The sequence below is a fragment of the Lynx canadensis genome, chromosome F1 (genome assembly GCF_007474595.2).
Source record: "Lynx canadensis isolate LIC74 chromosome F1, mLynCan4.pri.v2, whole genome shotgun sequence".
NCBI classification, from domain to species: domain Eukaryota; kingdom Metazoa; phylum Chordata; class Mammalia; order Carnivora; family Felidae; genus Lynx; species Lynx canadensis.
Window position 1 is genome coordinate 57,121,101 of NC_044319.2, and position 23,640 is coordinate 57,144,740.

Sequence of the window (23,640 nt, forward strand, 5' to 3'; positions counted from 1 at the left end):
TAATTTTCAGAATTACTATTTCGTAAGTTTCTCCCACCACACCTAAGAGAAAATACTGCAAGTTCAATTACTTTGTTTCCCTAAATTATACTGAAAATATAGGCAAGGACCACTAAATAAGGTAGGTAGAAGTAGTGTTATAAATAGGGAGAAGAGTTCCGTATCTCCTACCACATTGGGGCAGCATCGTGAATTTCAACAAAAGTGTGCCATGTGCAAAATCGTTTATATGATATATTTCAAAGTTCATTAACTTTTTTGGCCTTGGTACGAATGGCTGCTTTGAGCGTTGTTGCAGTTTAATTTCAGAAGTGGTTTCACATTACTCCACACAGCAAGGTCGTGTTCTACTTAGAGACCTTGTGAAACTGCATGAAAGCTCGTTAAAACCCGTCTGTGCTGCTGCCAGTGGTGCTGATAAAAGTATAGTCACGTTCCTTCTAGTTGATGATGTTTTTAACTAAATACTTGGGGAAGAAATAGTTTATTAAATGAAGTTAGTGGTAGAATTACACCTAAGCAGTAGGTGTCATATTTAGATAATTAATTCGAAGAAGGAGAACTGATTTGTCATTTAAACTTGTATGTTGCCTGCATAGAGGCCGCCAGAACTTAAATAAGCTACCTTCACAGATAAATGCACAAGACTAATTTTAGACTGTAATTTCTCCTTTTTCACTGAGCTGTCATATTCCTCCTCCTCTTCCTCTAAATCAGTCGAACATGGTGTGAGGTTAGTCAAAGAATTAGATTAATTGGCTTATATTTTATCCTATTTACCTCTGAGCTTTTATTCTTTTTTGATAAGAAAATTTTCAAAAGACAGGGAGAAAGAATGAAGTGGGAAAGAGCCAAGATATAGTGAATTCACAGTTTGAAAATCCATAAAACAAACTTTCCTTAAAAGAGAGAAAGAACAAGAGGGAGAAGTCTTTTTCGAGAAGGGTATTTTACTTTCCATTCTCAAATGCTTACATTAATTCTAATAAATGATTCAACGCCTGCGTATTTCCCTCAGAGTACGTTACTGCAAACTAAAATCAACTTACTTTTGAGTTTAATTGAGCTACTTAGGCTTCATCAGTACCTGTTGATGTTTAACAAGATGAATTTGGTGATTATGGCATACATGACTGGTTTTACTTTTCGTTGACACGTTTTACAACAGTGAAAGATTTGGCTTAAGAATTTGAACACCAGGTCAGGTACCTCTTTGATTGTGAGTTCAAGGTCAATAGTACTTAAACTGAAACCCTAACGCTTTCTGAAAGGGAATGGCGTTTTTAAGTGAATCATTTCTAAAACATTCTTTAAACATTTACCGAAGGCATTAATTTTTGCAGTGATTTAAAAATAATGTTTTCAAAAATTTTAAGTAAATTCTATTTTTTAGAACAGTTTTAGCAGAAATTACAGAGATCCCATACACTGTGCCTCCATTTCCCCATAACCTCCCCTGCCTTCAACTCACACTATGGTGGTGTATTTGTTACTATTGATGGACCTACATTGACAAATCATGATCACCCACAGTCCATAGTTAGGATTCACTCTTGGTGTTGTGCGCTCTGTGGGTTTTGGTAAATGTATAACAACATGTATCCACCATTGTAGTATCACACAGAACAGTTTTACTAAATTTTACTGAATTTTACTAAAATTTTACTAAAAATTTGCTCCACCTGTTCATCCCTTCTTCCCAGCTGACCCTGGCAACCACTGATCTTTGTACTCTCCATAGTTTTGCCTTTCCAGAATGTCATATAGTTGGAGTCACACAGTATGTAGCTTTTCGGATTGGCTTCTTTTACTTAACATGTATCCATGGTCCCTTCGTGTCTTTTCCTGGCTTGATAGCTCATTTCTTTGTAGTGCTAAGTAATGTTCCCTCGTCTGCATGTGCCGTAACTTATTTATCTTCACCTATCAAGGAATTAGTGTTTTAAAATACTTATTCTACTTCATTTGTTTGTTTTTTTTAACAAATAAAGAGAAATAAATAGAAAAAAGATCATTTTTTTGAAAGAGAAACTATTATTTACAGTTTAGATTTACAAAGCCTTTTTTAAAGGATTACCCTATTAAGAACATAGATGATAGTTTACAAATAGCCTAATTTTTAAAATTAATAACTATATCCTAACATTTTTGACAAATTACTCTTGGCTTAAATTATTTTACGTTGGTTAAGCAGTAGTTGTGACAAATATGTTTTGTGCTAGTTCTATAACTTGCCTTCTTAAATACAATATAATCTTGCTCAAACTTTATCAGTTCAGCTAAGTTAAACAAATTTAGTAATGAAATTATAGACTACTCAATTTTTTGGCTGATTTTGCTTTGAGAGTTTTTTTAACGCCGTAATTAGTTTATTCTTTATTTATTTTACTACCATGCCTAAATCATAATCTTAGAGGTACTGAATAGTTTATGATTTTTATAATTTTTCTAAGAAAGAAAGTTACTGTAATAGAAATATTAGCCTTTTGCCACATGGTTGATTGCGACTTTTCCTGGAATATTACAACACCCAGGTTTATTTCTAGTTTTTTCTTTTACTAGAAGGTCTATTGAGGGAAGAAAAAGAGGAAAGAAGATTAAAAAATAGGCAGAAAAAGTTGGCACCGTTGCTCCCTCTTGTGCACTGCTGTTGGAATGTAATCTGGCACAGGTGGACTGGAAAGGATTTTTGCATTATGCCTCAGAAGCTTCGGAGTGGTTTTCTGTCGTTTGACCGAAAAGTTCTATTTATGGGCATCTCTCCTGTCCAAGTGGTCAGATGTGGGGCTCCTGGGTGCCTCAGTTATTTAAGTGTCTGGCTCTTGGTTTCAGCTCAGGTCATGAGCTTACGCACTGCTCACTCACTGCAGTTTGTCAGTTTGAGCCCCGCATCGGGCTCTGTGCTGACAATGCTGAACCTGCTTGGGGTTCTCTCCCTCTCCCCCTCCCCTGCTCACACACCTGCACTCTCTCAAGTGATCAAATCTGGATGAAGAACTGTGTGTGAGGATATTCATTACAGTGTTCTTTCTTTCTTTCTTTCTTTCTTTCTTTCTTTCTTTCTTTTTTTACAATGCTATTTTAATAGTACGTGATTTGGCACAGTAATTCATTGTCTATGTGTAGAAAAATTACTAAAGCAATATGGTATACATTCATACATCAGAATCATATGCAGCCATTGAGTAATGTTTTTGAAAAATAATTGAGGGTATGGGTATTATCTAAGGGCATGCTAAATTTGAAAAAGTACAGAATACAAAATAAAAGGATATAGTCAAATATCGTGATTTGCTAACAACTCATGGAAATGTTGAGCACAGACAAAAGACTGGGAAGAGATGCGCTGTAATGAAATGGTTATCTCTAGGTAGTGGGATATAGGTGATTTTATTTTGTTTTAACTTCCCAGTGTTTTACAGATTTCTTAAAGTGAGAATGTACATTTGCTAGGAAAAACAACCATTACTAAAAATAAACTTACTAAAATAGGGAATAGTCCCAATAATTCATCATATGTGGTTGTAGCTGTACAGTAATTCCAGAGTATTCCAGCACCTTAGTTTGACAGATCTTCATATTTCTTACCGTTTAAGACTAAGCTTATCTTTGTTTCTAAAGTTCCTACAAGCTTTATTTTTTTCATTTCTTGTCCAGAGCTCTGCTACGCCCAAACACCCCACTACCCCGTCCATCTTTTTCCACTGGTTTCATACACCACCTTGAAAGGCTCTGGCTTGCAGAAGTTTTATGGGGTTACACTTCCTTTTCTAGGATGGTATTTTGCTTCCTTCCCAGTTCCAGCAATTCAGTATCTATATGAGAATGGAAAAGGCATTGAGACTTGACCCCTGCTAAGTATGAGCTGTTTTGTTGTGCTGTGATTAGTAGGCTGATGTCCTCCTATTTTACTAGAGCGTTGCAACATATATTTCTAGGACAGAATCAGAGACCACGTATTTTTTAAATAGTTTAGGATAACGATACTTTCACAAGTATTCTTGTATATAAAAATGATTTGAAAAAATACACCTTTCTTAATTTTCCATCAGGGAATGTCAGTGCCCTTTGTGATAAATCTTTGTAATAATTAACGTTTACTGATAATGTGCTGTGTACGCAGCATGTCCTATTGCTTCTTTAATCTCTCTTACAGCCTCGTAAGGTAAATACATTTGGGGTTGTCCTCATCTTAGTAAAGACCTGGGCACGTGGGAAGGTTAAGCTCTGACCCCACACCTGGTGCGTCCCACACACAGGACTGGGACTCCGGCAGCCTCAGTGCCGCCCCCGTGCAGTCAGATTGCTGGTGTCCTGACGACTGTAAGTCTTTGGGCAGCAGCCAGCTTTTTAAACTTTTAGGGCAAAGGTTTTAGAGATTATTTAAACCGCTTGTTTGAGAGGTGTGTTAATCAAGGCTCAGAAGCAGTGTTTGCAGTAAGGCGACAGAACTTCCGTTTGATGCCCGGTTACTGTCAGTGATTGTTTCACCAGCCCCTGAGCAGGCAGCTCTCAGAGAGGAACAGGATTTGGTGATTCTTTCTGCTCGCTCCTTCCTTCCTTCCTTCCTTCCTTCCTTCCTTCCTTCCTTCCTTCCTTCCTTCCTTCCTTCCTTCCTTCCTTCCTTCCTACAGCATTCTGTTATCAATCATTTCCTTGATTACTGCCACATCCCCAAAGTGGTCAGCAGTAGGAGGTTAACATCTTGGGTGGAAGAGGATTTGAGTGCCGGCTTTTATAAAAGTTTAGGGTTACAGGGGTGGCTGGGTGGCTCAGTAGGTTAAGCAGCCGACTTCAGCTCAGGTCATGATCTCACAGCTTGAAGGCTCGTGAGTTCGAGCCCCACGTCGGGTTCTGTGCTGACAGCTCGGAGCCTGGAGCCTGCTTCGGATTCTGTGTCTCCCTCTCTCTCTGCCCCTCCCATGCTCACGCCCTGTCTGTGTCTCTCTCTCTCTCTCTCTCTCTCTCTCAAAAATAAACATTAAAAAAAGATTTAAAAAAGAAGGCTAGGGTTACAAATGGCTACAAGTCAGTAGAGGGAGAAGAAAAGTAGGTTGTAGATGTAGCATTCTAGATGTTGAGGCTAAAACATTTTGTTCTTACTGCATATGCATTTGTCTTCTTACCCTCTTAGACTTTCCTAGCTGCGGAGACCAGGCTGAAGTGCAGTTTTGCCATGATAACAACCAGCACAATTATTTCTTATTTAACATAAAGTTCACCCCCTAACTGTCAGCTCCAAGAAGACAGATGCCAGACTTCTTTGCATTTTCTGCCCCAGGACCTAGTACAGTGCCTGTCAGGTGATAAGTGCTCAGAAATGTTGAATGAATGGAACTGGCTTGATTTAATTATTTTAATTTTGTCTCCCACCTCCCCCCAGACCCGCATTGTCACATAAGGATTATAACGCTGAATCCTCAATATTAGGGCATAAGGACCGATCTTCATTTCACAAGTAGAAGGGGCTTTTAAAGTTGTGAGTTTAGATTTAAAATATGGGAATAATCTTTCCCAAAGACCTCATGTTCTTTTTTTTTATTTTTTATTTTTTATTTTTTTATTAAAAAAAATTTTTTTTAACATTTATTTGTTATTGAGAAACAGAGAGACAGAGCCCGAGCAGGGGAGGGGCAGAGAGAGGGAGACACAGAATCTGAAGCAGGCTCCAGGCTCTGAGCTGTTAGCACAGAGCCCAGCGTGGGGCTTGAACCTACAAACTGCGAGATCATGACCCGAGCCGAAGTCTCAGCTCAACCGACCGAGCCACCAGGCGCCCCTCATATTCTTTAAAAATAAATAAATAAATAACATTTTATTCTGAAAAGTCACAGAGCAGTGTAAGGAAGTAGCATCTCCCCTTCATCTAGATTTTCCAAAGTTAGCATTTTACTGTTTGCTTTATATATTTTTTCCCTGTGGCTATGTATATACAGTTTTTTCTGTACCATTTAAGGGTAAGTTGTAGACTTGATGCTGTTTTATCCCTAAATTTTTTGGTGTATGTTTTCTAAAAACATGGACAGTCTCTTATATCACAATATGAGTATCAAACTCAGGAAATGACCCTGATTCCATCCTGTCACCATCGTGTCACCTATCTACAGACCTTATTCACATTTCACCCAGTGACGCCCTTTCTCGGGAAGGAGGGAAAATAAGTGTCCTAGGGTCTAAGACCATACGTGGCATGGGTGTCACGTCGCTTTAGTCTTACTTTGATCTTGTCTTTCATGCCCTTGACGTACATGAATGTACAGGTTATTTTGTCGATGGCCCCTCATTTTGAGTTTGTGTAATGTGTTCTCATGATGTGGTTTAGACTATGCGTTTTGGGCAGGAATATCACGGAAGAGACACTGTGTCCTTTTCCACATCGTAACAGAAGTCACACAGTGACTTACCAGTGATGTTGAACTTTGGTCACTTGGAAGTGGTGTCTGCTTGTTTTCTCCATTACGGTGACTTCTTACCCCCATCTCGCCAGAGGGGTTGTTACGTTAGGAAGTGTCTTATAGAGAGACACTTGACAACTATGGAAATACCCTGTGTTCTCAACAAATTTTCACCCTTGATGAGTCTTGACTGAAATGATTGTTACTTACGATGTTTGCCAAATGGTCTTTTATCTTAGATTGTTAACTCCTGAATTAACTGGTTAACTGTTGAATGCTGAAGTAGCCCTGAAGCTTGCTTATGTGTATGTCCTAACAAATTTGAGACTAAGTTGTTCATAGAGCATTTTTTCTCCTTTTTTTTATTTTTTATTTTTAAAAAAATTTTTTTAAAAATTTATTTATTATTGAGAGACAGAGAGACACAGAGCGTGAGCAGGGTAGGGGTAGAGAGAGGGGGAGACATAGAATCCTAAGTAGGCTCCAGGCTCCGAGCTGTCAGCACAGAGCACGACGCGGGGCTCCGACTCACAAACCGCAAGATCATGACCTGAGCCGAAGTCATTGGCCCAACCAGCTGAGCCACCCAGGGGCCCCACATTTTTTTCTCCTTTTACTACATCTTCTTTTAAAAGACTTTATTTTTTTTAAAGAACCATTTTAGGTTTATAGCAAAATTAAGAAGAGGGGAGCCTGGGTGGCTCAGTCAGTTAAGTGTCCAACTTCAACTTCAGCTCCGGTCATGATCTCACAGTCCGTGAGTTCAAGCCCTACACTGGGCTCCGTACTGACAGTGCAGAGCCCACTTTGGCTCCTCTGCCTCCCTTTCTCTCTGCCCCTCCCCAGCGCATATTCTCTCTCTCTCTCTCTCTCTCTCTCTCTCTCTCTCTCTCTCTGTGTCTCTCTCAAAAATAATAAACACTCAAGGGCATCTGGGTGGCTCAGTCAGTTAAATGACCTACTCTTGGTTTCGGCTCAAGTCATGATCTCACGCCTCGTGAGTTTAAGCCCCACGTTGGGATGTGTGCTGACAGTGTGGAGCCTGCTTGGGACTCTCTCTCTCTCCCTCTCTCTCTGTTCCTCCCCTGTTTGCATGCTCTCTCTCTCTGTCTCAAAATAAATATTTAAAAAATTAAGAAGAAGGTGTAGAGATTTTCCATATACCTCCTGCCCCCGCAAATGCATAGCCTCTCTTATTATCAGTATCCTCCACCAGAGTGGGACATTTGTTACGGTAGATGAGCCTACAGCGTCACATCATGACCACCCAAAGTCCGTAGTTTACGTTATGGTCCACTGTTGGTGTTGTACATATTATAGGTTTGGACAAAGGTATAATGGACATGTATCCATCATTATAGTATCACATAGAGTATTTTCACTGCCCTAAAAATCCTCTGTGCTCTGCCATTCATCCCTCCTACCCCAACCCCTCATCGTTCACCCCAACCCCTGCCTCACATGGCTTTTTAATAGTTGGTCCATCTTTGACTGGGTCATTGTCAAATTAGAAGTTTATAACTTGCCCTTTTTAAAAGATTCTTTTTTCTGATTTGTTTAATTTCTTGGTTAAATGTACTCCAGTGCCAGATTGTCTAGATTCAGAATCCCTCTCTACCGCTTACTGTCCCATAAATTTGGACAAGTTCTAAAACATCTCAGTGTTTCACCTTCCTCATCTGTGAAATGGGATGATGATAATACCTACCTTATAGAGTTACTGTGAGAATCAAATGAATTAACATAAAGCTAGATGCTCATTTTCATAAGAGACAACTGGAAATATTGATACCGGTAATTATTAATCAGTCACTATCTTTTTTTAATTTTTTAAATCTTTATTTATTATTTTTGAGAGAGAAAGAAGAGCCTGAGTGGGGGAGGAGCAGAGAGAAGGGGGCCAGAGGGTCTGAAGCAGCTCTGCACTGACACCAGAGAGCCCGATGTGGGGCTCGAACCCACAAACTGCAAGGTCATGACCTGAGCTGAAGTTAGAGGTGCAACTGACTGAGCCACACGGGCGTCCCAATCAGTCCCTAACTTAGGTAGTGTTTTAGTTACTTCTAGTTTAGGAGATCATACTCCAACGTTTATTCTGTTTCTCTTGATTAATAAATGGGCAGCGAGAGGGTAATAGTTCCAGTGACTGGTAGCATGACGCATGAAATAAATGACGTGATTGCTTTTATTATGTTAACACTTTGATGCATATTTACTTTCATTTTCCCATTTTAATTAACTTAAATTTCTCTGTTCTTTAATATTTATTTTGAGGTACTGACCAAAGAGCAGATTTGTACTTGGAAGGAAAAGACCAGCTTGGTGGTTGGTTTCAGTCTTCTTTATTAACAAGTGTGGCAACAAGGAAAAAAGCACCTTTTAAGTAAGTGTTCAAGCTGAGCTAAAGGTGTCCTCACGCTGTGAGGACCTGTGCGGCGCCCTGGCCGGTGCCAAGCCCCGTGCCGAGCAGTTATCCCGGCAGAACTCGCTGTGTTGCGCTTCGCAGATGCTGCATTTTTTTTATAAATTGAAGGCTCAGGACCTCAGTGGAGGAAGTGCCTGCAGACGTGGTGGAAACGGCAGGAGAAGCAGAGTCACAAGTGGAGCCTGGAGACGGGACCGAATCGTGCAGTCTCGTGACACAGCTTTCACAGTGAGGAGCCACTTCTTACGGACGAACAAAGAAGGTGGTTTCTTGAGATGGAATCTACTCCTGGCCAAGAGGCTGTGCAGATGGTTGGAAAGGACAGTGAAGGATTTGGAGTATCACATGAATTTAGTTGTAAAGCAGTGGCAGGGTTTGAGGGCCTTGGCTCAGTTTCGAAAGGAGTTGTTCTCTGGGTAAAACGGTGTAAGACAGCATTGCGTGCCCAGAGAAGTGGTGTGTGAAAGGCAGGGTCAGGCAGACTTCACTGTTGTCTTTAAGAAATTGCCACAGCCACCCTCGCTGTCAGCGACCTCCACCTTGACCGGTCAGCGGCCATCAGCATCGAGGCAAGACCCTCCCCCCGGCAAGAACATTGCAGTTTGCTAAAATCTCAGGTGATAGTTAGCGTTTTTTAGCAATAAAGTATTTTTTACTTAAGACGTGTGCATAGTTTTTTTAGACATAATGCTTTTGCACACTTCATAGAATACAGTAGTGTAGACATAACTTCTTTATGCACTTGATCGCAGTGGTCTGGAGCCAAACCCGCAATATCTCCGAGTTATGCCTGGATATGATAAGGCACCTCCTTCATTAGCTTAGTCTCTTGTTTCATGAGAAATGAGTTTGAAGTTAAAAAAAACAAACAGCAATACAGAGAAGTCTTGTCACTGACACAGACTGGTAATTCCCACAAGAGGTAGAGTCAGCATCGACTGGAGGAGTGGGGAAATCTCCGAAGAGCTAGATCTTGAAATATGGGAAGACTGGACGTGGAGGATGGTACTCTGCGATGCTTGAAGACGGCCTGAGGTCACATCTCCTTGTATCTGTCATGTCCACAAGTGGCTAATTAACTGAAACATTCTTGTTTTGTTAAATTAGGTATTAAGTTACAGAGAATTGGTTTTCCTTATTCAAGTGTGTGGATAGAGAATCAAAAATTTTTGAATAGCTTAAGATTTTTACTGTCTTACAACGAAAACCCATCCCAGAACAATTTACATGTGTAGGTTTCTTGTATAACCTGCTTTTATTTGATTGATTGATTAAAGATTGTAGTATTTTTTTTTTTTTTTTTTGAGTAATTTCTACCCCCAACACGGGGCTTGAACCTACAACCCTGAGATCGAGTTGCATGCTCCACTGACTGAGCCGGCCAGACACTACTATAACCTGCTGTTAGAAGCCAGTAGAACAGCAGATGTAGTTTTCTCACATTGTCTTTTTGAAAATATTTTGAGGTGATAATCTGTTCTTTTTAAGACATAGCAATACATAATAATAAGACATTTTTCCTGGTTGGTTTTAATGACCAAAATGAAAACATCATAGATGCTCAGGAAATATTTGTATAGTGAATGTAAACATCAAAATTTTTCTAGGTATGGGGCGCCTGGGTGGCTCAGTCGGTTGAGCGTCCACCTCTTGATTTTGGCTCAGGTCATGATCCCACGGTCATGAGATCAAGCCCTGCGTCGGGCTCTGTGCTGAGTGTGGAGCCTGCTTGGGATTTTCTCTCTCCCTCGCTCTCCCTCTGCCCCTCTCCCCTGCTTGCTGGTGCTTTCTCTCTCTCTCTCTCTCAAAAAAGTAATTTCTGTGTATAAGTAGAGAGCTTATTATCTAACAGTCATCACAAATAAGCAGCTGAGAATTAGGCTTTCAAGAAAAGCTTTCATGCATAATTTGTCAAGAAAAATCCTGGTTTTTGGATCAAGCTAACTCTTTTTAAACTATAAGTGACCTTCAAAAAGACTGTTGGAATTGTGTTATCATAATAGCTGATTTGTTTTCTTAGGACAGTGGTTGTTCATGGCTTTACCCTTGGAGAAAAAGGAGAAAAGATGTCCAAGTCTCTTGGGAATGTCATTGATCCTGATGTGGTCATCAATGGGGGACAAGTAGGTGGTTCTCTAAAAAGTCTTTTTATTTTTGCTTTAAGGCTTCTAAATTGGCAGCCAAAATCTTTAATGTAGTTACTTTGATGTAAAAAAAAAAATAATGAAAACCTATCTTTTATGCTAATAGCAGGTGCCTTACTGTGTTTTAAATCTAGGCTCTTAGGTAATACGTGATTTTAATGAAAAAGGGAAGGGCTGGGGTTGTGGCCCTGTTGACTCATTTCAGGTCTGAGTCTCTGGGTCCTGAACCATGCTATCTCTTTGTTTAACTGAACTTCAGAATTTGTAAAAATTTATTTAAAAAAACAATAAAAATGTACAGTTCAGTGGAATCAGTATAAGAAAACAATGAGATTACAATTCATGCTTCATTATTACATTCTCAGAAATTCCGCCCCTTACCGTGGGTCATTAATGAGCATCATATCTGGAGTTGCTAATAATTTGGTTTATTTTGGAGTTGCTTTCAAAAAAGAAATCACCTGTCGTTTTACTCCTTTGGCTTTTTTTTTTTTTTTTTTTTTTTTTTTTTAAGTAGGCTTCATGCCCAGCACACAGCCCAGAGTGGAGCTTGAACTCATGACGCTGAGATCAAGAGTCAGACACTTAACTGACTGAGCCACCCAGATACCCATTACTCCTCTGGCTTTGTACCACCCTCCTAATGCCCAGTAATCACTGCTGTGTGTACGGAGTGGCTAGGGAGCACCCCCTCCACCATCAGAGAGGCATCAGGGCTCTGCTTCGACCCCAGCGGTCACAGATGGATGGATACAGAAATGCCCGCATCCACGCATGAAACAACATCGCAGAGCATACTTTTTCCCAGTGTTGGTTTTTAGACACAGCTGATCTCTGAGATTGTTAGCCCTTATTTCATTACAGTGCAAGTATATCTTATGCTCACTTTGAGCTCAAATATGTCAGAGGAAGAATATCGAAAACATTCGTTCACCATTTGTATGTTAATATGTTTTTCCCTCCACCGAAAGGATCAAAGCAAAGAGCCTCCCTATGGTGCTGATGTCCTTCGCTGGTGGGTGGCCGAGTCCAACGTCTTCACTGAAGTGACCATTGGTCCAGCTGCACTTAATGCTGCCAGAGATGATATTAACAAGGTCAGCGTCACTTCTTCCCATTTCCGAATAAAAAGTGAGCTAAATGACTTTTTTTTTTAAATGAAGTACATTTTATTTGGCATTTCAAAACAGTGAAAACATAGTGTAATCCTAATAATTTTATATGCTGTCTTTATATTTTATAAAATATAACCTAGCATAAGATAATACAAAATTATATTAATTTTATATACTTTTTGTGTGCTCTGTGAGCTTTCACATTCATTCCATTTATCTTTATGTTTGCCTGGGAAGCAGGTGAAAATAACATTCTTACCTATACAGAGGAACACACTGGGCCACTGAAGGGGGATTTGCCTTTATAAGGTTATAAAGAAATAACAATGAAAATTCAGTCTTCATGTGTAGAGTCCAGAGGTGGTTTCTATACCTGGGCTATTGAAATGAGTCTGTTTTTTGACATTTGTAGTCTCATTTAGGAATGATATATATATATATATATATATATATATATATATATATAAAATCCCATTGAGAAAGTCACGAGTTGGATAAAAATTACAGAAAAAACTTTTCAGTAAGAATTAAAGGCTCACGTTTGTTTTTGCATATTTTTTTCTCGATAGCTTAGGAATACACTCCGCTTTCTTTTGGGAAATGTCAGTGGTTTCAACCCAGAAACAGATGCCATTCCTGTTAACGATATGTATGTCATAGACCAGTATATGCTACACTTACTGCAGGATTTAGCAAACAAGGTAAGTATGAACTAATAAGCCTTTGGCAAATAGAAATATCAGCACTGTGGAATGTTGAAATTGGAGTTGCATGCAAGCAGAACAGACATTACTAGAAACAGTAACCATGGCACTGAGAAAAGTCATGCTTGGTGAGGTCCACACATTCTTAGGCTCACTTTAGGTAGTGAAGTCTTGGGATTTCTTTGGTGGTTTTTCAGGAGACTCACAGTACCTGGTGGGAACAGTAGGCCCAGACTTCCCCTAAGACCACATTTTTCTTTCGAGGTCTGCCTTACATATTTTCCCAAGAAGAAGGACTAAAGTGGAGCTATATTTTATCTGTAGATGTACTCTTCAAAGAATAAAAATAACTGAAATGACTGTTCCTCTGTGTTTCGTAAGATATTCTCCCATTTATATATACACAGATAACTTGTGTTTTCTCAAAAATTGGAAATGTGGTTGCTTCCACGTACCCTGTGTCAGAAATGTCCCTGCAGACGTTTGCCCAATTTTACTTTTCTGGCGAAAATGAGGGAACAGTGGCAACTTGTAGTCTCTGCTGTTTTAAAATAGTGTGGTTTATCATTTAAAACCTGATTCCTGGGGCACCTGGGTGGCTCAGTCGGTTGGGCATCCGACTTTGGCTCAGGTCGTGATCTCACAGATCGTGAGTTCGAGCCTGGCATCGGGCTCTGTGCTGACAGCTCAGGGCCTGGAGCCTGCTTCCGATTCTGTGTCTCCCTCTCTCTCTGCCCCTCCCCTGCTCATGCTCACTCTCTCTCTCTCTCTCTGTCTCAAAACTAAACATTAAAAACAACAACAAAAAAAAAAACAAAAAAACTTGATTCCTTTGACGAGTATTCTTTTGTAGTTTCCAGAGTAGAATGTTCAGTGTTTTCTGAGGATAGTCAAATTTGATAGCCAGAAATGTTTCAAAGATCCTGTCACTACTGCATATCTCCTGTTTTGTATCTGTTGCCTTTGAACAGATTTTGAAAAGGAACACATTTTGCTCATAGGGCCAGGGCTAGGCTCACTGAGGGATCCAGGGAGGATAATGCAAGCTCACAGGACTTGCATTTTTGCTCGCTTATCCCATCTTCCAAATTTGTTTTGGCTTTTGTTCCTTAGATTACCGATTCATACAAACAGTATGATTTTGGAAAAGTTGTTCGGCTGTTACGAGCATTTTATACCAGAGAACTCTCCAACTTTTATTTCAGCATCATCAAAGACAGGTATGTGGGACTGAATATTCAAACATTTCTTGAGTGTCTACTCTGCTTGACAAACTCCGGGCGTACATCGGTGAGCCAGACGGGCGGCACTGTGCAGTCATGAAGAAGTTGGGTTCTTGAGTTCAGGGGTAATACAACCTCATAATGTGATTATGAGAAGAGATGATATAAGGAACGTGCTTTGTGCTCTGCGTGGTAAAGTGAGCGCTCACTAAGCAACAGGAGCCAGTGGGGGTAATGAATCTAGTCCCTGTTTTCAGAGGAGTTTATAAATTTTGAGGAGAGACCAAGAGACAGGCAACTGTTACCATACGAACATTGTGTCAGATCAGTTCTATCCAGTATCCTTTCAGAGGAGGGCTTGGTGCTTAGTCTTCCTGGGTGGCGGGTGAGCCACCGTGAGGTGTCAGCCCCGACCCGTGAGCACCTCAGGGACCTTACACACGGGGATCGTAACCCCCAGTCCTCCAAACGCAGGAAGATGAATACCATCAACTAACGTATCAGTGGTCAGGGTTTCCCGGCTGTCGTCTCTCGGAAAACCGACGTGGACGCGGCGCCGCTGCGGGGAGTGTTGGGGGAAGGCGAGCGCACCCGCAAGGGGCGAACCGGGACAGAGGGTTGATCGGTCAAGTTCCGTGGTGGAACATCTGCCTCGGAAAATCGGAAGGTGGTGAGAGCCAGAGGATCGGCCACTGCAGGAGGAGACCAGCCCGAGGCAGGCCCTGCCTCGGTGCTTGCACTTGCGTGCGTGTAACGCCCCGCCGCGCACCTTGTTCTCGCCCAGGCTCTACTGTGAAAGCGCCGGCGACCCCGGACGGCGCTCCTGCCAGACCGCCCTGGCTGAAATCTTGGACGTGATGGTTCGTTCTTTTGCTCCCATTCTTCCTCACCTGGCTGAGGAAGCGTTCCGGCACATACCTTACGTCAAAGGTAAGGAACACTCGATTTGTTCTCCTGAGGAGAAAGACCCTTCCCTGGTGAGGATGCGATTTCTGGTTTTCTCTGCTCCGTGGAAGGGGCGCTTTCCCGTCCACGGTGCGCGCGTGTGGCAGGACAGGTCTTGGCCCTTCAACTGTCTCTGCCCTTGTTTGGGGCCGCGTACGATGCATTTCAGAATGGCCTTCAAGCCACCACGGAGTGCTTTCTGAAACGTACGAGCAACTTGACATGACCACAAAATCAGTTTTTCCTCGATGCCTTTCTAAATGTGTGAAATATATTTTAGGTTTTATTAAGACAAAGTGTGGTGCCTTTAGTGAATATTTTTATCACGGTTTTTTCCCCCTGATTGTTAATTAGTAAGCTTATAGTAAATTAGAACTATAGAAATTCAAAGAGAAAAAGTCACTCACAATCTCGCTACGCAAAGACAACTGTTAATTTGGGGCTATTTTTTCGATTTTATTTTCTTCTAGGCATCCTTTTTTTCCTTTTGAGGTCTTACTATATATTTTTTCCTTTGTTTAGATTTCCAAATGTGAATATAAATATTTGCTAAACATTTAGAATGGCTCCATAATATTTACCGTAAATAACAATTCTTATTTTCTGTGAATAAATATTTCATGGTTAGCGCTCTGCGTATGGTTTAAAACGGCTATATGTGAATTACTTTACCTTTTTTTTTTTTTTTTTTATAGAACCCAAGAGTGTTTTTCGTACTGGGTGGATTCGAACAAGTTCTATCTGGAAGAAGCCAGGATTAGAGGAAGCAATAGAGGGCGCCTGTGCAATGAGAGATTCATTTCTTGGAAGCATCCCTGGTAAAAATGCCGCCGAGTACCAGGTTACCATTGTGATAGAGCCGGGGCTGCTTTTTGAGATAATAGAGGTGAGGAGTGGTTTGTACCTTTGAAAATGATGTTAGGATCCTACAGCCTCACCTGAAATTTGGCTTTTAAAAATCTCTGTGTAAGTAAGATTTTGTAGTTTCCAAATCTTGTAACCCTGATATTATCACAGATTCTGTTTCCTACTTTTCTGTGCTTCCTTTCCCTCCTTCTACAAAGTATGTACTTTACCAGAGGGGCAGGGAAGGTGCGATAAAGTCCTATTTGAAATGCAAAACCTTGGGCCTACTTGGATGTGACAGAAACCAATGACATTAGTTTACAGTACATAAAAATTGAGAGTTTTGTGTTCAGGGTTTAGTTCTCTGCGAATTTTGTCAAAAGAAATCCAAGAACGGATTTCAATCTTTTTCTCAGGAAACCTGAAGAAAATTCATTTGCTGTAGCAAATCAGCATGCATTCTCTGAAAGCATTCATCCTATTTTTATTTCCGAAAGGACCATCAGAATTTTCTTCTTGGGATTCTTAGGGGTTCATTGGCCAGGTTGACTTTCATGTTAACATACTGGCTCAAGAGTTTTCTCTACTTTCAATGCTTGAGAAGAGAATTGATAATCTATATTTTAGAAGTCTTACCGCTATCATAGTTTTCTGAAAAATGACCATCTCATTTGGTTGGTAAGCTCACTTTAAGTTTTTAATAATGTGATTAAATTAAGATTTGAGGCTTGAAACAGCTAGTCTCTAGGAGATCGTTGACCATAGTGGAGAATTTCAGTAAGATACGTTTTAAAATCTACCGGATGGCAGGCTCAGACTCCTTTATTTTGTGAGCGGGAAACTGAGGACCGTTGCAACTGTGAGCGAGCTAAGGCTACACAGCCTAGTACTGGGCTTTTCTCCTGCATGTCATGTTTCTTTTGACTTCATTAATTCTGAGTAGTAAGTTAAAAAAATACACCTTGTTTGGATCATTTACATTGGAAAAAACTTAGGGATTTAAAAAAATATGAATGTATTTTTCTTAGGAATTACGTTAGGTAGCTGTCAGATGATGGAGTCCTGGATCTATCAGTTACTAATTACATGAATTTGTTAAAACCAAATTAATTTCCTCAAACCTCCTGTTTTCTCTTGAGCTTTTTTTTTTTTTAAAGGAATGTCCATATTAGCTTACTAACTCATTTTGAAGAGCAGAATTACAATGAAAAATGGAAAAATTCTTATCAGACACCCAGCTTTCTAGTACTTCAGAAGAGTTCTGGGGGTAATTCAGTTGCCTCCATTGGTCTGTGTTGCTGAAAGCAGGTCTGCTCATGTAGCGTCTTGACCCCTCTCCTAAAGCGGGATGCAGGGTGCAGGATAAAGAAGTCTGGGCCGTGAGGCCACTAGACCTGGGCTGGAATCGCAGCTCCCCACCTGCTGCCTGAGAACCGTGGGTGAGTGCACCCCTCCGAGTGGCTTTCCTCATTTGGAAAGTGGGGATAAGAAACACTGTGTTTCTAATCATCAGGGACATTCAGCATCTAGCATAGTGAGGTACCTACTGACTGGATTTTATTTTTAAATTTTTTAAAATTTATTTTGAGGGAGAGAGAGAGAGGGAGAGAGAGTGCGCGAGTGAGCACAAGTTGGGGAGGGGCAGAGAGAATGAGAGAATCCCAAGCAGGCTCCGCACCATCAGCACAGAGCCCGACGTGGGGCTTGAACTCACAAACTGTGAGATCATGACTCGAGCAGAAACCGAGAGTCAGACGCCTAACCGACTGCACCACCAGGTGCCCCTTGACTGGAAGATTTTATCTGAAGCGTTTCATTCTAGTTAAGAATGGATTTAGGAGATATTGGTACCAAAGGGTTACTCACAAAACACAAGAGTCTGTAGCATTTATTCTTACAACCTCAGTTTTCAGTAAAAATTGAGATGGTAACTTTGACATGCTCGTTCCCAGATGCTACAAGCTGAGGAGACTTCCAGCACCTCTCAGTTGAATGAATTAATGATGGCTTCCCAGACGACTTTACTCCCTGAGGAACCACGAACACTAACGACAGATGTGATTGAGCGCAAAGGGACGTTTCTGATCAATTTAGAAGGTAAGGAGGAGGCCACAGTAACGAGAGGGACCTGGAGAACTGAGTGATAATCGAAGGTCATCTCCAGCCTTCCCGTGGATTAGGTGTATTCTAAAGGCAGATATGTTCTTAGAATACATCTTTTTATGGGAAATGGCTCAAGTTTCTAAGCCAGCTCTCAGAAGCGTCCTGCATGATGACCTTGGGAACCCAGGACTAGGGAGAGGAGAGAGCTTCCCTTGCTGTCCTGTGAATAATTGATAGTTGTCATTGTGTGTGAAGTTAGTTGGCCTCACTCACTCCCGTTGGCTCTTTGTGCTCCTGTCCTTTGACACTTAGTACCCTAGTACTGCCTAGCCTGCCCTTCTCCAGCATTGACTCTGAAATTGCTTATTTTGCCCACCCTATGTTAACAGATTTAGCCATTTTAAAAAATTATTTTAGAGAGAGTGAGAGTGCGGGTGGGGGAAAGGGCCAGAGCCAGGGAGAGAGACTGTCTCCGTGCTCAGTGCAGAGCCCGACATGGGGCTCGATCCCACGACCCTGGCCGAAATCAAGAGTCATACTCAACCCACCCAGGCGCCCCCAGATGTAGGCATTCTTAATGAAGGGTTAAGGAAGAGGTCTTATCGAACTCATGCCCACCACGGTCTCTCTCCCAAGCAAGTACTGTCGGTGATGCGAGGGAGGCACAACAACGTTAACAGAGAAGAACATGCGGGATCTCTGTGAAGGGGATGCTGCCTGTGTTTTCCAGAGTTGTTAGGTGCCATCGGGAGGTGTGAGGCTAATTTATGGGCATCAGTGTAAATCTGAGGCCTGGAAACCCTGACCACGTAGTAAAGATTCTCACTTGCCTCTCAAAATGTTAATGTACGTTGTTTGTATTATGGCTAGAAAATAACTTTCTTACGTGTATTCAGTCTGAAGTCTGAGTACTGATAATGGAGAAATTTTTGTTTTCTTTTGGTCAAACCAAGCAATTTTAAGTGGGCACACTGCAGTTGTCACTAGAATTTTTCAACTTTTGAAAATTCTTGCGTAGGGGCTCCGGGGTGGCTCAGTTAAGCGTCCGACTTAGGCTCAGGTCATGATCTCACAGTTTGTGGGTTCGAGCCCCACGTCAGGCTCTGTGCTGACCGCTTGCTCGGAGCCTGGAGCCTGCTTCTGATTCTGTGTCTCTGTCTCTCTCTGCCCCTCCCCCGCTCACGCTTTGTCTCAACTGTTTCTCAAAAAAATAAATGTAAAAAAAATAAATTTTTTTTAAAGTCAAATTCTTGTGTAGCTAGAGAGGCAAAGTAATTTGTCAGAACTAAACCTGGATTAAAGAAGAGCTAGAAGGCCTGCTCTGCTCTGCCTGAGGAGGTAACAGTTCAGTGACTTGTAGAAAAAGCAGTTAACCTCTCACTCAGGGTCTCCCGATTCCTCGGCCGTCCTCGGTCGTCAGATCGTGAGTCCCCCGTCATAGCCGTGTGCGTGTGAGGCAAATGAAGTAGGAACGACCGGTTTACCAGGGGAAGGAGAAGTTTCAAAAAAGGAGCGCCGGCAGAGCCATCGGGAGCTAGGGATACAAGCGGACTGGCCCGTCAGAAAGCCTCTTGGTGTCCTTTCTCTCCCAGGTGGGGATATTCGTGAAGAGTCTTCCTATAAAGTAATCGTCATGCCGACCACCAAAGAAAAATGCCCCCGTTGTTGGAAGTACACCGCCGACTCTTCAGACGCGCTCTGCCCCCGGTGCACGCAAGTCGTCGCTGGAAGGGAATAGGTCACGCTGCTGCTCACGGTGGAGCGTTCACAGCACCGGCGAGAAACCCAAGATTTAGGTGACGAGTGGGAGAGGAGATGGTGGAGGAGAAGGGGCAAATTCAGAACTGTAAGTCTGTCCTGTGTTAGATAAAAAGCAACGTGTATGTATATACACACGTGCAGAAAAATATACGTATGAAGATGGATCTGGACGGATCCATGATGGATTTATTCAGAACAGAGACACTGAATATGTTTGCCTTCAGAGGTGGCTGACCGGAAAATGTTTTATATTTTATAAATCTTCTTGACTCAGGATTTAAGTTCTCTAATGTCTAAAAATAAAGGCATCTGGAAAATTACCGACATTGGTGAAGTTGTAAAAATCAAGTGAAAAATATGGTTTTGAAGGCAAATGGCAGAGGTGCGTGTTCCCCTTCAGGGACAAAAAGAGTGATTTCATTCTGCCTCACTAGTGAACGTCAACCTCGTCACAACACATCGCCACCAAACTTGTTATTCTCCTACAAGAGCGGAAAAAAACTTCATACTTGTATTTACGAATGTTGAAACATGAAAGCTGAAAATTTATTTCACTAACATACGTAAGTTCACAACAAGGAACAGACACAGAAAATGGAAGTATATACAGAGGGTCACTACTTACAGTACATTAGAGAAGAGCGTTTTATAAACAATTCAGTATTGGATTAAAACCTTGCGAGGGATGGCTAATTCTATCAGCAGAAATCTAACTTTTAGAAGCCCAACAGACTCATTCCTGTCAGTGTGAGAAAGGGCTTTCACTGTTGCTATGGCATCCTTTAAAAAGATTTGTCTCTTGTAAATGAAGGAGCCGCAGCAACTTGTAAGTGAATGGTATGTTCCACATAAGCTTCACATTATTAAATCTTTCCTTTGATTTTAAATTGTAACCATTTTTTTTTTAAAGAAGACAATTTAACAGTGCTTACTTTGACCTTAGATGAGTTTTTATAACAAAGGTGAAACTTCCTTTCTTCTTTTTGCAATAGTATGCAGGAAGCTTTTAGAAGGTCAGTGCTATGTTCTTCCCCACCTGGTTTGTCCTGGCTCTTCTAGGTCTACATCTAAACACAACCTGTAAATGTAGAAGTTATGACGATTTGAACATTCCTGTTTTCCTTCAGCATTATATAGTGGGACTTAACAAGGGACAGAATGCCTATTTAATGTTAGTGAAGAGAGGGGGGTGGCAGTTCTAACTAAGAAAACACGACTGGTTCTTGGCTTCCCATCACTAAGTGCAGCCGACCTTCGTTCCAGAAACCACCCATTATTCTACATACAGTTTAATTCCTTTATTTGTGGCTAACAGGTAATAAATATTTAGCTGCTTTTTTTTTTTTAATTTTTTTTTAATGTTTGTTTATTTTTGAGAGAGAGAGAGACAGAACATGAACGGGGGAGGGTCAGAGAGAGAGGGAGACACAGAATTGGAAGCAGGCTCCAGGCTCTGAGCTGTCTGCACAGAGCCCGATGCGGGGCTCGAACTCACCGTGAGATCACGACCTGAGCCGAAGTCGGACGCTCAACCGACTGAGCCACCCAGGCGCCCCTAGCTGCTTTTCTTAACCATGTAACCATGAATTAAGCATGTAATTCAATTTTAAAATTCTGTGAATGGTCCACTTTAGGATCACAAATGTAACTAGAGATTTGTAATTCAGCGATTGGTTACAGTTCTATGAGCCATATTTTAGCTTATTACTCTCAACAATCCCCAAATTTGATTATGAGTCCTACCAGAATTAGTCTAACCAGGTTTATTCTCTAAAATGCTCATTAGGTACCCCTTCCCCCAGAAATGACACTTGGATCAAAGTGAGGATTTAAAGTTTCTTTGACCAGCCCCCCAAATTCATAACTACTTTCAGACTAAGCTTTTGGGATGCATATAACAAGTGACTACATAAAGCTAGGTAGGTTCACAAGAAATCACACAAATGGGTCTGGATGGGGCAGCGGAGATCCAAGCAGAGGCTGAGACGTTGGGCTAGCTTTCCGTCCTTCTCAGTGCTGCCACGGTACAGCGGGACCTTCGACCAGGCTTACAGGCCCTCACCCAAATAGTCGAGACGTCTTCCAACTTTATCTTTCAAGATTTTTAAATTAGACAGTAATTATTAAGTCTTAGACTGTTCAGTTCATATTCGGGTGTTATCTTTTAGTTAAAAAGAATTAGGATATCCTCTGAGGATCCTCAGACATAAGACTTTTTTCTTTAGTCCTTGAGGGGCATGCTCCTCAATTCTCCAATCGCTAAAGTTGGCTTCTCACAAGTACGAAACAAACTTCTGTATCACAATGAGTTACTATGAATAACACCTGTGATCCATGACAGAGGTCAGTAATTGCACTATATGGCTACATTCCAAAAATATACCGTTATACTTGGTATTTGTGGAGCTTTTACAGAGTTTTGGTTAATCTGGTTTTACTCAACAAGTAATTATTCAGCACTTGGACTGCACAGGCACTCTCGGGTACAAGATCATCTTATTCTCTCCACCCAGCTGTGAGGTAGGTTTGTGGAGCCGTAATTATCACCGAGCCTTTTCTGGGCTGTTCCCAAGAACAGATAACATTACCATATCCCAGAAGCAGACGTTTCTAAACACTGGTAGGAAAAATACAGTGGGACTTAAATTTTTAGCATCGTTGCCCTTTTTTTAAAACATAAATTTTACAAGATAGTACAGTTTTACAATCACCTGATGTGGATACAACTTTGAATCTTGGCAAAGGGAAATCTCAGCTTACACCGTAATTAACTTTGCTGTGTGCCTGCGTCGCGGATTCTCAAGTTGGCAAGCACAGCAGGTTAAGGTTCTGTTCAGCGTCCCTTCTGATGAATGTGATGATCTCGAACCCTTGCTTCCTCCAAAGCAAGGTCATCCTCCGGTGGCGGCAGCATAACCTCTGGGAAAGAGCCTGTCCGCGTCCTGACTCCAGGCGGCGGCCCGGGTGTGGGACTGGAGCATGCCAACAAAAGCGAGCGGGTCGTTTCCCTCATTTTACTGACGGGGACTACACATGAACACGTTTAAATTTAATTACAATAACATTTCAAGTACAAAATATAGACTCTGATAATAACATACTCTGTAAATTATAACCCATTTGAAATAGCAAAGTTTACCAATAAAGCTACTTAAAGTGCTTAAATTAGAAATAAACAGTAAAACACCTGTTAGTAATTAATGGTATCATTGATATTTGTTTATATTTTATCTTCAATGTTAACGAAAGGAGTGGATTTAGCCAGAACTGCACTTTTAAAAGTAGTATGTGTTTTTATTTTACAAAAGAAAAAAGATATACTCCCTCCATAAAATTCCAGATCTTACTATGTAAAATTACCATGCACTAATTCATGTTGTTCACAACTGTAGACGGTTCACAACCGGCTGAGTGTCATAAAGAAGGACTCGATATGGCTTCCACAGCTTCAATGAGGTGTAAGGCTAAACTGTACTGCCCGTGGTTTTCCGGTAGCAGCTCGATTACTTTATGTACTAGTTTAGCTGTTGTTGCGATTGGCACTTCTGTGTTTTGAAGATCCTGGGGGTTCTGCAAATGGAACAAAAAATGACCAGTCATACACAACAGTAACTGTTGGTCGCTTCAGAGTTATCAGAATAGTTACTTCCTAGTAAGAATGCTTTTCTTTGGACCTAAATTAAACTTGTAATTTAAATCTTCTCCTTAACCGTTATTAAATATGCATTTGAGAAAACACCCAAGGGCACCTGGGTGGCTCAGTCAGGTAAGCGTCCCACTCTTGATTTCAGCTCAGGTCACGATCTTACGGTTCGTGAGATCGAGCCCCACGTCGGGCTCTGTGCTGACGGCACAGAGCCTGCCTGGGATTCTCTCCCTCTCCGCCCCTCCCCCGCTTACTCTCTGTCTCTGATAGACGACAGACAGACAGGTAGACGGCAGGCATCCAGTGGCCTCATCGGTCCCACGCTCTCGTACT

At 41.4% G+C, this 23,640-nt stretch overlaps 2 protein-coding genes across 6 annotated transcripts in view; one reads left to right on the plus strand and one right to left on the minus strand.

The window, feature by feature from the left end:
- The window catches only part of IARS2 (isoleucyl-tRNA synthetase 2, mitochondrial), a 65,713-nt gene extending 45,731 nt beyond the window's left edge, over window positions 1-19,982 (plus strand). The window contains exons 15-23 of the mRNA XM_030302264.2: window positions 8,670-8,778; window positions 10,841-10,943; window positions 11,936-12,061; window positions 12,649-12,780; window positions 13,897-14,003; window positions 14,791-14,936; window positions 15,647-15,837; window positions 17,750-17,894; window positions 19,493-19,982. Of these exons, the coding sequence (XP_030158124.1) occupies window positions 8,670-8,778; window positions 10,841-10,943; window positions 11,936-12,061; window positions 12,649-12,780; window positions 13,897-14,003; window positions 14,791-14,936; window positions 15,647-15,837; window positions 17,750-17,894; window positions 19,493-19,638 (1,205 nt within the window). The 3' untranslated portion in view covers window positions 19,639-19,982. The remainder of the gene's footprint in view (window positions 1-8,669; window positions 8,779-10,840; window positions 10,944-11,935; window positions 12,062-12,648; window positions 12,781-13,896; window positions 14,004-14,790; window positions 14,937-15,646; window positions 15,838-17,749; window positions 17,895-19,492) is intronic.
- Window positions 19,983-20,185: 203 nt separating this feature from the next.
- Window positions 20,186-23,640, minus strand: part of RAB3GAP2 (RAB3 GTPase activating non-catalytic protein subunit 2) — a 104,395-nt gene continuing 100,940 nt past the window's right edge. For 4 of the 5 annotated variants that reach the window (XM_030303123.2, XM_030303127.2, XM_030303125.2 and 1 more), the window contains one exon: window positions 20,186-23,231. In XM_030303123.2, coding sequence (XP_030158983.1) covers window positions 23,076-23,231 — 156 coding nt within the window. In that variant the 3' untranslated portion in view covers window positions 20,186-23,075. The remainder of the gene's footprint in view (window positions 23,232-23,640) is intronic. The other variant, XR_003966042.2, reaches the window with a different exon arrangement.